The sequence below is a fragment of the Hemiscyllium ocellatum genome, chromosome 6 (genome assembly GCF_020745735.1).
Source record: "Hemiscyllium ocellatum isolate sHemOce1 chromosome 6, sHemOce1.pat.X.cur, whole genome shotgun sequence".
NCBI classification, from domain to species: domain Eukaryota; kingdom Metazoa; phylum Chordata; class Chondrichthyes; order Orectolobiformes; family Hemiscylliidae; genus Hemiscyllium; species Hemiscyllium ocellatum.
Genome location: NC_083406.1, coordinates 109,436,274 through 109,451,137, shown reverse-complemented (window position 1 = coordinate 109,451,137; position 14,864 = coordinate 109,436,274). Strand labels below are relative to the sequence as shown.

At 38.4% G+C, this 14,864-nt stretch overlaps 1 protein-coding gene across 3 annotated transcripts in view; it reads left to right on the top strand.

Annotated features, from left to right (window-relative positions):
• The window catches only part of ppp2r3b (protein phosphatase 2, regulatory subunit B'', beta), a 139,548-nt gene that overhangs the window by 112,556 nt on the left and 12,128 nt on the right, over positions 1 to 14,864 (top strand). For all 3 annotated transcript variants that reach the window (XM_060826849.1, XM_060826851.1, XM_060826850.1), the window contains 2 exons: positions 1,375 to 1,493; positions 5,669 to 5,775. In XM_060826849.1, coding sequence (XP_060682832.1) covers positions 1,375 to 1,493; positions 5,669 to 5,775 — 226 coding nt within the window. The remainder of the gene's footprint in view (positions 1 to 1,374; positions 1,494 to 5,668; positions 5,776 to 14,864) is intronic.

Below are 14,864 nucleotides of genomic sequence, written 5' to 3'. Positions count from 1 at the left end.
TCAGTATGCATGACGGGAATCCTACGGTTCCACGACCTTTATTGGCTGCTTGTAAAGCGGACTCAAGCCATTTGTTTGGTGTACAAGCTTGATACACAAATAAGACATGTCAAAGTCATTCTGCTGGACAACCAACACAACAAGAAATGATTAGCCTACTTGTATGTTGCAAACTTAAGCTCTTGAAAAGCATCCATTTCACCTTGTATTACTCTAGGAATGTAAGATATATTGCAAATGTTTAGCAACAGGTGAATCTAGCTATTTGACACTGATACTGCATAGTAACAATGTGTTGTGTTTGCAATTAGCAGAATGTTACCATCAAGCCAGAAAGACATACTATCTAACACAAATTAATCTTGTATATGAAGTTCAATGTCAGTGTGATGTTGACTATAGATCCCAAAGGCTGGCAGGTGGTATCAAACAACATATCTGTAGCTGTTTGCAACAGGCGTTGTACTGGCTGTAAACAACCAGTCCACAAATGGAAAACTCTCAGCATAGTATATGACATTTGATGTGATTACATGATCAGCTGAATAATCCAGAGTATGCAATAAATTGTGCTGATAGCCAATTCAGGTCTGAGTTGGGCTCATATGTGGCAATATGAAGTATACATTTGGTAATACAAAAGGCATTATTATTTGTAGGTGGAAAGAAATATATACATACTGCACTGGTTTGAACTCTATAAAAATAGAGAATCTTAATTTCGGAGAGCATTGCCTGAGAAATCAGTGTCGTCTTGTCTAGTATAAAAATGTAAACAAAGCCTGACCGTTACACACTGTTGTCATTTGCTGGTGGATTCTCCAAGGCCTCTACCAATCCGAGTCCACTTTCCAACCAATCCCCACACTCCACTCATAATGTATATACGTCTTTTGTTTAATTTGCTATTGAATTGTCCTGGTAATTTCCAGGGAAAGCATTTCGACAAAATGTATCCTTTTCTTTCAGCAATATTCAAGATTTATTGTACAAGTGATCCAAAAAGAAATGTGTATCCATAAGTATTTTACTTGCTAACTTTCTCACACTTCTATTTAAAAAGGGGGGGGGGGGGGGGGGGAAGAGTCTTGGCTAACCTGATATTGACCTTTCTTGACACTTGTGTGTGTGTGCTTTTAATTGGGGGTCAGTAGATGCCAGTCCACGTGACTCTCACTGTAGTATGTAGACTGCCCTGTTGAGATTCAGTTAACACAGTGCACACCAAGAACATTAATACTTCCCCCATCTGATCATCAGTGGGTAAACTCTAAGCTGTCTGCGGAGTATAAATTAATGTACTGTATGTTTAATCTGTGTTGTTAGAATGGTTTCTTCACTTCCATGAAATTAATTGCCAATTTTTTTCCACAGGAAAAATAACACTTCATGACTTAAAGAAGTGCAAGATGGCAAATGTATTTTTTGACACCCTTTTTAACATCGGCAAGTATCTGGAACATGAGCAGAAGGATCCATTTTCTATCCCAAGGGTAATTGTTATATTTTTGATACATTATTTTTCCTCATATCTGCCTCTCTTCAAGTCCTCTAACCATGTCCCTTAGGATAATGTTTTGACCTACTCTATCTAGATATGTTATTGTAACTATGAAAGAGTTTTCTACACTCTCTTATTAGCACTAACCACAACAGAATCTCATTATCTTGCAGTGCCACCAGTTTGGAGATTTTATTTTGTGTTCTTTCACTGGGCATTGCCGGTTAGGCCAACATTTATTGTGCATCCCTAATTGTCTTTGAGAAGGTGCTGGGAGACTGTTGCCATGAAATATAACAGTATGGTGGGGGCTGGGCTGAGGGGTTAGGTACACCAACGGTGCTACTAGGAAAGTCGTTGCAATCACATGATAATACCAGATACGTGGATGAAATTGACAATGTTAACATCTATCTGTTTGACTGTTCCCTGAACCAGCACCAGGTTGTGACCATGCATCCCCAGCCTTAGTTTTTTTTTAGATTAGATTTACAGTGTGGAAACAGGCCCTTCGGCCCAACAAGTCCACACCGACCCGCCGAAGCGAAACCCACCCATACCCCTACATTTACCCCTTACCTAACACTACGGGCAATTTAGCATGGCCAATTCACCTGACCCGCACATCTTTGGACTGAGGGAGGAAACCGGAGCACCCGGAGGAAACCCACGCTGACACGGGGAGAACGTGCAAACTCCACACAGTCAGTCGCCTGAGTCGGGAATTGAACCCGGGTCTTCAGGCGCTGTGAGGCAGCAGTGCTAACCACTGTGCCACCGTGCCGCCCACAATAATATCATTGCACTGTTGGGGATAATGCAGAATTTGTTTTCTCTTAAAAATCCATTTGCCTGAGAAAGCAAGTATAGTTTAATGTCAGGGTTAACAATCCATTTAACAGCTTCAGCTAATGCAACATGAATAGTTGTGATTCCACAGGAATGGATCTCTGAGCTGAAGCTTCGAAACATAAAACATGTTAAATAGGAACAAGAGTAGGCTATTCAACCCTTTTGAGCTTGTTGCTCCATTCAGTGTAACCATACTTGATTGTCCAACTCTGTACCCAGTTCCTGCTTTATCACCATGCCCTTTTTGATATCCTTTAACGCCAATAACTATATTTAACTCTGTAAAAACATTCAATGTTTTGGCCTCCACCTCTTTCTGTGGCAGAGAATTCCATATGCTCACCATTCTCTAAGTGAAGAAATTTCCATCAAATGATAAGAAATAGTAGTGAAAGTAAGGCCACTCGGCCCATGAAGTCCACTCAGCCATTCAGTTGTGGCTGATGGGCATTTCAACGCCACTTACCCACACTCTCCCCGTAGCCCTTAATTCCTTGCGAGATTAAGAATTTATCAATCTCTCCCTTGAAGACATTTAACATCCCAGCCTCCACTGCGCTCCATGGCAGTGAATTCCACTGGCCCACCACTCTCTGGCTGAAGAAATGTCTCCTTATTTCCATTCTAAATTGACCACCTCTGCTTCTAAGGCTGTGCCCACGGGTCCTAGTATCCCCACCTGATGGAAACACTTTTTCCCAGCGTCCACCCTTTCTAAGCCATGCATTATCTTGTAAGTTTCTATCAGATCTCCCCTCAACCTTCTGAACTCTAACAAATACAATCCTCAGCCGTTCATCGTATGTTAGGCATGCCATTCCAGAGATCATCCATGTGAATCTCTGCTGGATATGCTCCAGTGCCAGTATGTTCTTCCTGCGGTGTGGGGCCCAAAACTGGACACCAGTATTCTAAATGGGGCCTAACCAGAGCTTTATAAAGTCTTAGCACCTCACAGTTTTTACATTCCAACCCTCTTGAAATAGATTACTACATTACATTTGCTTTCTTAACCACTGACTCAACCTGCAAGTCAACCTTTAGAGAATCCTGTACCAGCACTCCCAGATCCCTTTGTACTTTGGCTTTATAAATTTTCTCACCATTTAGAAAATAGTCCTTGCCTGTGTTCTTTTTTCCAAAGTGCAAGACCTCACATTTGCTCACATTGAATTTCATCAGCCATTTCTTGCACCATTCTCCTACACTATCTAAATCTTCACCTCCTGCCAGTCCAAAATGGTCTACCTTGTATGCAGGCACATTGCCATAAGCACAGGATAAGTCAACAAAGGCAGTTCCTGTCTTCAGGCTTTTCTGGTAATCTATAATATGAAATCCATGTTAGAACCTTCTTGGAATAGTGGTGTGAAAACCTTCCCATTAGGTGGACATTGCTGCCTTCAGGGTAGGACTTAGTCTGTTTTCTCAATTGACTTTTTCCTGGTTTGATAGTGGTGATTTGTCTGAGAATGGCACCATGTCTTTGGAATGGTGCTTGTGCTCAAATGTGAATGAACAGCTGCTTTCTCTGTAATGGGATATACTTCAGAAATTTTGGGTAAATTTCATCAGCTCCTGCTCTTTGTCTGACTTTGCTGCCATCAGGGTGCTGTTGACTTCTGTGTGTAAGAGCTTAAGGCTGTTTGCTCTGGGGTGGCCTTGAGACTCTGCATCAGGCTGTTTTTACCATCTGCTTATTCTCCCTGCTGACTGTTTAAACTTAGTGTATTATAGTCTGTGAAGTGATGGTATAACTATTGATTCTGGGCCGCAGGAATGGATATTGTTCAGCTGCTACAAATGGGACAAGAATTGCTACACCTTTTGGCTCAAGTGCTAAAGATTCTTTGCCGATGACTTGTTGGCACAGAGTAGACTTTGCTACTGGTCAAATATTTCTAAGAATGCTGATTTTTTTTTTCAAATTCATTGTGTGGGAACATGGGCGTCGCTTGCTAGCCAACCAACATGTATTGTCCGTCACTAGCTGCCCTTAAGAAGCTGACGTTCTGAATTACTGTAGATTTTAATGTATGAGTCAGCATTTGAAGCCTCAAAATTGTCCCTTAAATGAGAGTCAGCATATAAATATAAAACAGAACTGTTGTGAGTTGCCATTTTAAAAGTATCATCAGCATTTGATGCAAGGAGTGGGCAAGTCTGCACATCTTCATAATACAGCCTGTGTTGCCTGCTTATTGTTGCATTGAGTCATAGGGGGTCAGTAAGTAAAACATGCATTTGTGGAGTAATAATACACCGATGTGTAAGATGTATCATAACTGGAATGGGGGTCAACTTATATGCTATGATTTTGGATTGCTGCTGCTGGACCAATATGCAAAAGTATATGAAGGCATGGAAAAGGGTTAGAGAGAAACGCTCTCTGCAGTTAGGAAATGTACAGTATTTGGATGTACACTTTACGTCTCAAGAAGTGTAAAGTGCAATTAGACTGGAGAGCTCTTTATCAGCCAATATGCTGGATGGACCAGGGAGCCTTCTGTGGATTTCCACGTAAGCTCCCATTTTGTGAATATGGGCATTTTTATTTTTGGAAGCATTCCATATCTCATTGGTCCTATCCATTCTTGAGGAACATTCCGACTCTGAGGAATGCATGAGAATTGCTGTGAATCGTTGCTACCTCTCATACTCATCATTGTTCTACTGGGCATTTTATTATGTGTTAATGGTTAGGCTTATCCTTGTTCTCTTTAGGATGATGTATCATGTGTTGTCAAGAACCAACTTCAAGCCATCATCTTTTTAAAACCGAATTCCTTCTATTTTTCTCAGGTTCTGCTGAAGTTATTTTTGACCTCCGGAACTAAGTGGATAAAAGTGAAATTAACCACCTGTTGAACTTGAATTCATTTGTTTTATATATGTTGTTCTTCTTGAAAGTTATTTACAAGATATACAAAATATTCATGCAAGTCACTAGACAAAATGAAGAAAGCATTGTAAACCCATGCTAGTTAGAAATTTAGTTTAGTAGCAGATGGCTGATAGAAACAGGTGAAAGCAGAATTTCCAATTTTCCAATTAAAACTTAGTACAGATGAGTTTTCCTGGATCAGAGTTTCCCATTACACCTTAAGTTGCCCAAGTGTAGTGTTTGTCAAACTGAGTGATCTTGCACAAACTAAAATTGATAATCTGTACAGAGATGTATAGACAAACAAGATTGTTTCCAGAACTTGGAGAAATGTTATAATACCCTGATTTGAGCTGTTGAACATATGTTGTATTTAAATAAGTTATACATATTTATGGTTTCCTCTGATTTCGTTCTTCCTGATGCAACAGGATGTGGAGAATGACGGGCCAGAAATGACTGACTGGGAGAGGTATGCTTTACAAGAATATGAAAATCTGGTGGCTGAAGAAGCAGCGAATGAAAACTGGAATGATGGGTGAGAGACTGCTCATTAACTAAATTTTATTTTGTTTTGTTCAAGGTCTGAAAATGAACTAATAGCTTTCTGTGTGCTGGAACAATAGCATCTCACTTTTCGCTTGGCGACACTGCAACCTTTGGGACTCCATATAGAGTTCAATAATTTTAGTGCCTGAGCACCTTCATCCATGCACCAGGCTTTGCCATCACCATGGACTGCTACAACAGCCATTGCATTGTCAGTTACTAATGGTCCCCATTAGCAGCTATTGATTCCCCCCAGTTTAATCTTTACCCATTCTTCTGTTCATCTGTTATTCTCTTTCTCTCCAGACTTCATCTCCATTTATCGATTACTCCTTCCCCCTCACCCATTCCCATTGTCAGGTATATATACTGGTCTTTTCCTAACTGCAATCAGTTCTGAGGAAGCATCACTGTTTTCTTTCCACAGATGCTGCCAGACCTGCTGAGGTTTTCCAGCAAGTTTTGTTTTTGTTCTGGATTTCTACCATTCACATTTTTTTTAAATGAAAGACTGACCTTTGTACTCCCATGGTTGACATTTTAGAGTACAACTGCAAAAATACTGCTAATGCAAAAAGTCCAAAATGAATGCAGAAAATATTGAAAGTACTCAGCAAGTCAGGACAGCATCTGTGGAGAAAGAAACAGTTGCAGTTTCAGTTGTATGACTTCTCATCACAACTGAGGAAATTTAGCCTTCAAGAGCTAAGTGGATAAAGGGGAAATCAACCTCTTGTTGAACTTGGGTTCATTTTGTTTTCAATGTATTCTTCTTGAAAGTTAAATGTAAAGTTTTTGGCAAGTGAAAGTGAAGGCCTGTGCTGAGGTGGACAATAAGAGAATACAAAGGGACCTCGATTATCCTAATGAGATGGGCAGGCATTATTTCTTTTGGATAATTGATTACTCGGTTAATCGATTCAAAGCCTTTCCTCTGGGGCTCTGAGCTTTCTGTAAAGTCTACTCCCTGTTCAGGAGATAAGACAGCATCAAAGCGTGTGCAAGCACTGTCCAACCCCCAACTCCAGCCCCCGCCTACTCTCCAACACCACCCCATGCCCGCACCCCCAACCCTGTCCAACACCGCACCCCCAACCCAGTCCAACACTGCACCTCGCCTGCGCACCCCCTAACCCCATCCAACTCCGCCCTCTCCCAACACTGTCCAACACTGCACCCCCCCCCCCCCCCCCCCCAAAACTCCGTCCAGGAGGAGGATGGGAAGTCAGTCTTTTAGAGACGGTGCCTCCACTACCATCAGTCCAGGACTGTTCTTGGCAGCACGTTTAATCACTGTAAGCAAAAGGTGCAATCAGTGGTGGACACACGTCTTTGATGTAATGTTTCTGTCAGGACCTCAAGATCTCTTTTGGATAATCTTTGATTTTCGGATAATTGAGGTTCCTCTGTAAATTGAACAAGATTCATGCTGTAAAAAGTTTAAAAATTGCACAAAATAGTCCAACCCGTTTAATTGAAAGCACTAGCTTTTGGAGCACTACTCCTTCATCAGGTGGTTGTAGAGTACACAATTGTAAGACACAGAATTTATAGCAAAAGTTTACAGTGTGATGTAACTTAAATTATGCATTGAAAAATACACACCCATATGTACACGCGCACATATGCTTGTACATTTGTGGGTGAATTGTATTTGCAGAGTTACATTGTACTTTGCTCAGAAACTGCATGAATCCATGTAAGGTTCTGTGATTTCATTTTTTTTAGATTAGATTAGATTCCCTATTGTGTGCAAACAGGCCCTTTTGGCCCAACCAGTCCACACCGACCCTCAGAAGAGTAACCCACCCAGACCCATTTCCCTCTGACTAATTCACCTAACGCTGTGGGCAATTTAGCATGACCAATTCACCTGACCTGCACATCTTTGGACTGTGGGAGGAAACCGGAGCACCCAGAGGAAACCCACGCAGACACGGGGAGAATGTGCAAACTCAACACAGACAGTTGCCCTAGGGTAGAATCAAACCTGGGACCCTAGTGCTGTGAAGCAGCAGTGCTAACCACTGAGCCACCATGTCGCCCTTAAAAGATTATAGTAGATCCCCTACAGTGTGGGAACAGAATCCTTTTGACACAAGTCCACACCAACCCTCTGAAGAGTAACCCACCCAGACCCATTTCCCTCTGAGTAATGCATCAATTTACCTGACCTGCACATCTTTGGACTGTGGGAGAAAACCCACATAGACTATACAAACTCCACACAGACAGTCGCCCAAGGCTGGAATCGAACCTGGGTCCCTAGTGCTGTAACGCAGCAGTGCTAACCACTGACTCATCGTGCCCTGCCCCCCACCCCCTTCAATCCATCTAAACATTATGGCACAGGCAACGGCACACAGGGCTAATATCTTCAACACATTATCTGGGATGATGCCAATTGTTAAAGTTAACCTGAGAATGTAACTTTAAAAAAAGTTTTGTGATTTACATATCAAAGAAGAGAAACTAACGTGATCATTCTAACAGCTGAGAGACTGAACAAACAATCAATGCATTTTTCAATGTATAATTTCAGTTACATCACACTCTAACCTTTTGCTATAAATTCTGTCTCTTACAATTTGTGTACTCCACAACCACCTGATGAAGGAGCTGTGCTTCTGAAAGCTAGCGCTTCCAAATAAACCTGTTGTACTATAACCTGGTGTTGTGATTTTTTTTTAACTTTGTACATCCCAGTCCAACACTGGCATCTCCAAATCAAGGCATTATACTAGATAAAGAAACAAAAGACATGATTGGTTACGAGCATCTGTTCAACACAGAGTGTGATGATAATAGATCATAAACAATGCCTTCATTTTATTTCTTTTTCTGTTGGTTTTCTTCCCCCCTCATTTCTTTATTGCTTTACTTACATTCACATCACTGCAATCCAACCAGTTAATATTGACTGTTTCTCCCATGGAAGCCGTCAGACCTACTGAGTGTTACCAGTATATTCTGTTGTCATTTTGAATTTTGTACCTCTACTGTTTTTTTTGAGGTAAATATTGTTATAATTAGGTACATCGTATCTATTTGGTGACATGCATTTTTTTCCCCTCTACAAACTGCACTTCAATGCAACGTGTGTTTATCAGATTATTTGAGTTCTCTGATGCTGTATAAAAGGGGTAGGCATCCTGAAATAATGGATTTTACATATTATGCAAAGTTTGACCATTATATTTAAAAGTAAAATTTGAGTTCAACTTGGATGGATAGCAAATAATTCAAATTGCTGAAACTTCTTAATAGAAATTTGAAATGAGTAGTTTGGCATGCATTTGAAGAGAAAATGTTGTTTTTTTAAATATAGTACTCATCATGTTTATATAGCTTAAATGCTGTGAAGAATGGCTGCTAATGTACAGGAAATTGGAACCTACATTTTTTATTAAAATCAAATTTGAAGTAGTTAAATTTCCTCTTCTGTTGTTGAGGAACAATGCCATTACTCCCACAAGTGTTATTGATAGTAGAAATCAAACTTGGAAATGTTTGTCATGCTTTTATTGTTTACTGAATGCTATGCTAATTGTGTAAATCTTTTAAATGTCACGTGAGGTAAAATGAAAACATCTAGTGGAGTAGAATGTGTTCTACAACACTGATTACTTTCCAAGCTTTAGGTACCTTTCTTAGTATTTATAGTCCAGTTAAAATCTAGAAAAGGGGTTTAGAAACCAATTTACATAACCTGCATACCATCCTGATGCTTTCAGGCAGCATCATTATTGTGCAGAAAGTTATAACTATTTTGTAAAGCCCTTTTAAAAAAAACCTAGTCAGACACCAGTGTAGAATGTAACATAGTTTTACAAAATACAAAGTCATTGTAGTACATCATACTTCGAACACAGGGGAAAAAGAAATTGTAGAAATACAGTTGCTGCTTTGTAGAGACTGGTAGATGCAGGAGAGGAAAAAAAGACACAATTAAGAGAAAAATTGAAATCTGTTCAGACACTTGTAGGAAATGCAAACTGAAACTTCTGAGCAATAGTAAAACTGATAGTAATAAACAGTTGCAGAATGGAAATTCACAGTCACTCTTTGCAGATGTTTTAACTTGCAATTTACGTTTCCCATCTTAGAAAGTTACTTGTCTTAGAACGTTACAGTAAGCATTTTATTGCAAGCATAATTCAACAGGTGAGTGTTTGAGGGTTTTGTTCACCCTTTTTAGACTTGTTTCTTTGCTGATCATAAGTTTTTGACAATTCCTCTTGAGAATGAAATTAGTATGGACTTTAAAATTAATTGACTATATTTTACAAATCAGCAGAAATTCTCTGTGGAGGTGACTCGATTTGGTTAATGCAGATCTTGTATGATATTTGACAATGTTTCATATACAAGACTGATTTAGAATGATGGAGTTTGCAACAAATTGCCTAACTGCACTGAAAAATTTTTTCTACAATTAGATTTAGAAAGGGATGATGACTGGAAGAAAGCTCTGAATTGTCCCTAGGTTTTATTTACTGCTTACAGTATTCATAAATAAGAGTAGGACTGCCATATAAGTACTGCATTATTAAAAATAATCACCTTTCTGATGAGACAGTCAACCAAAGTCAGTATAAAAGATACCATAGCAAAACTTGAAGAGTACGTAGTTATTCTGTGTCCTGATGAACATTCTTGCCTCAGCCAATGTCAGCAAAGATAGATTATTTGTTCTTTAATTTTGATTGACTTTAGTGGCACCTTACTGTGTGCAAATGGTGTTCTATTTGCTTGTAGAATGTTGACTCGATTTCAAATCTAATCAATTTGATTGTAATTTGCATTGAGATGTCCTGCTTCAAAGATATTTAGTCCTGCAATCTACATCCCAGAAGATTGCTAATTTTAGTAACAGCTAGTAACTCGTTAACCATGTTGAATTCTAACAGGAATTAGTCTGAACTTACTGCAGTTGTTCTTATCATAAAATCCTCGAGTTTTCAAGTAACTACATGGCCATCTTGTTTTAAGTGTGATGAGAATGAAATTAGTCTGTGGCAGTTCGCAATATTAGCGCTCTGTTTTCCATTGAATCTAATTGAAAGAAAGATCTAGTGATGTTAAAACTGGCAGTAGGCTCACTATTGCCAGTTTTGTATTACTGCCAAAGGCCAATTTTACACCCATTATTTCTGCAAGTATGGCCAACAATAAAGCTGTTGTGTAAGTAATTAAATCTGAAAACTTTTTTTTTAAAAACACAGCATGAAACTATCTAACTTCACCTACCCCATCAAACATGTTTGTTGTCACTGAATGAGCTGAAAATGTGTTGCTGGTTAAAGCACAGCAGGTCAGGCAGCATCCAAGGAACAGGAAATTCGATATTTCGGGCCAGAGCCCTTCGTCACTGAATGCCTGCCAACCTCCTTGTTTGGTGTACTGTGTATATGTTTGGCTCATTTCAAATTTAAATCACCGTTTTCCCAGCAAGAGTGAGAAAGGGGCAAGTAGTATTAATTCAGATGAAGTTCAACACTTGCATGTGCATTGATCATGTTGGCATTTGGAATCCATTCTTCCCATACTTTCTTCTTTGTATAATAGGTGTACATTACATGCTGCAATCAATTTCAAATGAAATCACTCATTTCATACAAGATCAGGTCCCCAGCAACAATAATGTCTGAAATTCGAGCTTGTCTTTAATTTTTTTTTATCATGTGTAATCATGAGAGTTATAGCAAAGGCTGACAGCTTCCTTGAGCAGCAAGTGTTAGTTTATTCCGACTTATTTTGCCGTTGAATGGTTGCCTCATTGCTTACTAGATTAAGTATGTGTTTGATTAAGTTTGAATCAAATTCTTGTTCTCAATAATTGAGAGGCAGGAATAATTCATTTTCCATGCATTTTAAATTTCAATTCCAGTATTTATCATAATGCCGAATGAGTTACTTCTGAGTTATCCTTGTATAGCTTTGGTTCATTATTGCAGTTTGATATTTATTACCTTTTTTTTTAATAGGGAAATGTAATACGAGAGGCTGGTGATGGCTGTATGACATTATAGTACAATTTAAGTCAAAGGGGAGAATGCATTTTCATTGCTTTCAAAGCCACAAGTTCACTGCAAATGAAATGCTTTTGTGTGTTTGCACATTGCTTTGAAGTCAGAATGCATAAATTCTAATTGTTTTGCTTTAAATATCTGTAAACAGCTACCTCAAACATAATGATAATTGGTCCAGAATTCGTTAAAATAATGGTGAGACTAATGAATTAATTTAAACATGGTGCATCAACTTCAGACGAGGAGCAGATAAGTGGTTATGTAAATTTGCTTTAAGTTGAATTGTCAACTGATTCATGGATGAAGTGGCTATCTTATGAGGAAAGATTGTACATGATGGATCTGGGCCTCATTGGAGTTTTGAAAAATAAGTGGTAATTTTACTGAAACATAGAGGCTCCTAAGTGGGGGGACTTGATATCTGGATACTGGGAGGATGTTGCCTCCCGCGGGGAAAACTGGAACCATGGGCAACTAATTAAGAATAAGAGAAAGCTAATAGAGAAGATAGATAAGTGAGACTAGGGAAAACAAAGTGAGATTTAAGGCCACTACTAAATCAGCCAATGTCTTAGTGAATGATAGAGTAGGTTTGAAGTACCAAAAGACTGACTGCTGCCCATAAGACCTATGTTCCAGTGAAAACAATACCTAGCTTTTAAGCCTGTCTTTGCACATTAAATGATACGACTATTTGTAAGCAAGCTACGTTTTTCACTAATGATCATAGCATAACTAATTTTTAAATACCGTCAGAATGGGAACATTGTTAATCAAGCTCTGGTATTGAAAGTTAACAATAATTAAGAATGATTTGGAGGTGCCAGTACTGGACTGAGGTGGACAAAGTTAAAAATCATACAACACCAGGTTATAGTCAAACCCCTGTTAGACTTATAACCTGATGTGATTTTAAAAATACAATTAGGAATATGTTGTTCAGGATTTGAACATTTCAAGGGGTTTAAAAAATGTAAAGAGCAAAATTTTAATTCATAGTGTTCCTTTGTTTCATTTATTTTATTTTGTAATTCAATCATTTTTCCCCCTCTTTGTTTGAACTTTCGCACTGCTCTCTATTTTGGCCAGTCTCTCTCTCTCTCTCTCTTTTTCCTATATTATTTAAATCATTATACTCAACACTCATTGTTTCGGGAGCAACCCTGATGGTTGCTCTGTTCACCCTGTTTCTCTCTCACTGTGCCATTATCGGCGCACATTTCAACAACTATGCAAGCAAAAGACCTTTTTTGAGGTTGCAACAACAGGTTTAACCTAGAAAATGTTAAATATTCTGTTTACAACAAACTCTCTGACCAGAGGAGCAAACAAGGGTTTACTGCCACCTGGTGAATGAAGTAAAGGCCAGTAATTTATTTGTGTAAGTTAAGAATCAGAAAGTCTTATAGGGGTCATTCAAGAAACTTGAAAATTCAAGAAATTTCCATTGATATACTCCTGAACATTCTATCCCCCCTTTTTTAAGATGATTTTAAATGATGAGTAAAACTAGATAGGTTATAATCTGGATGGAACAGTTGAAGATAAATGTTCAAAGGCAAATGCATCATTTAAATATGAGCTTCATTTAGATTTAGTCAACATGTTAATGTATGGCTTTGATATTCTTTCTTTGATTTGGTTAGAATTGAGCTTTAGGTCCTAAAAGCACCAGTACACTCATCCAACTTGAGACACTGAAGTTTGGTTAATTTATGGTTTTTGATTTTGTTATTTTGGCAGCTTTTGTCTAAACTTAGGGCTCACATTTCCAGCTGTTCTCCTTTGAAACTTTGTAGATGTTCGGTTCTTGCAGAGTTGCACTCTAGATTTACTATGCAGTCTCATTGGTTGACATTGCTGTCTATAGACGTTGGCCATATTAATATTTGGAGTCCTAGGTCTCTCCCTTAAGATAAAAGCAGTGAATCTGCATGACTTGAAGTACAGGCTCCTGGTTGCAATTAGAAAGGTTGAAATTGAGATTCATTCAGTATGGGAGGTTGACTCTGATTAGCACTTTTTGATGTTCAAATGCTATCTTTTAAATCCATGTCCGTTAAAATTTACTAGGTGCTTATAAGATTAGTTGTATTTCATTTGAATTTAAAGTCTGAAGAGATTTGAAGTGGCACATATTAATGACCTTCAACATGGAAAATAACATAAACTTTATCTATGTGAAATATCTGAGGAGAAATTAATGACCTTAGAAAAAATGTGCAAGTGCATTTTACTGTAAACTCTGTAAACTAGCTATCTCAAATCAGATTGTTACATATTTCAGGTTCATCATATGAAAAAATAATCTTTGAAATCAAGATGATGGGACCCTAGAGGTTAGCTGCTCAATTTAGAAACTAATTTTGTTGCCTCTAACACTTCAACTTGTTTGTATTGCATAGTGCTGTCATCTTTTTCTAAAGCTAAGCATGCCAGATTCTCATGCAGAATGATAAATGCCCATAATTACATGTTTTGTTGCATGCATCTAACATAGTCTAAAGTTAGTGCCTAACATTTCTCTGTAACAGGCAACCCAATACTTCTAATTAACAATATTTTCATTGCATGAAGAATGCACTAGTTAGGAAATGTTCGTAATTATAGAGGCAAATTGAAGGAGAAGGAAAATATGATTTAGGATATTCACGGAAAATTATATTGTAAATATTTAAAATTAGTATTTCATCTTGTGTATATCTACATTCAAATCTGAAAGTGTAACCACTGAGGCATCCCATCTGAGACAAAGTCCAAGACCGGAAGGGATTCTGCATGCCACATGATTGAACCCATAACCAAATGTTTTCAAAACATTGCATGTCTGAGGCATAAAATTCAATAAACCCAAACAATTAACTGTTAAGTCACCAATACAGTATAAACTGGCTAAACGTGCACAAATGAAAAGTAGCACCAAGGGCCATGTAACCAGTCACCAACTGTAAACTGCGAAACAGTCATCTCCCTAAATATTTCTTCACGCTATCATCACAATATACCAATTGGTGAATTGCAATGTGTTATATAGTATCTTTTTAGC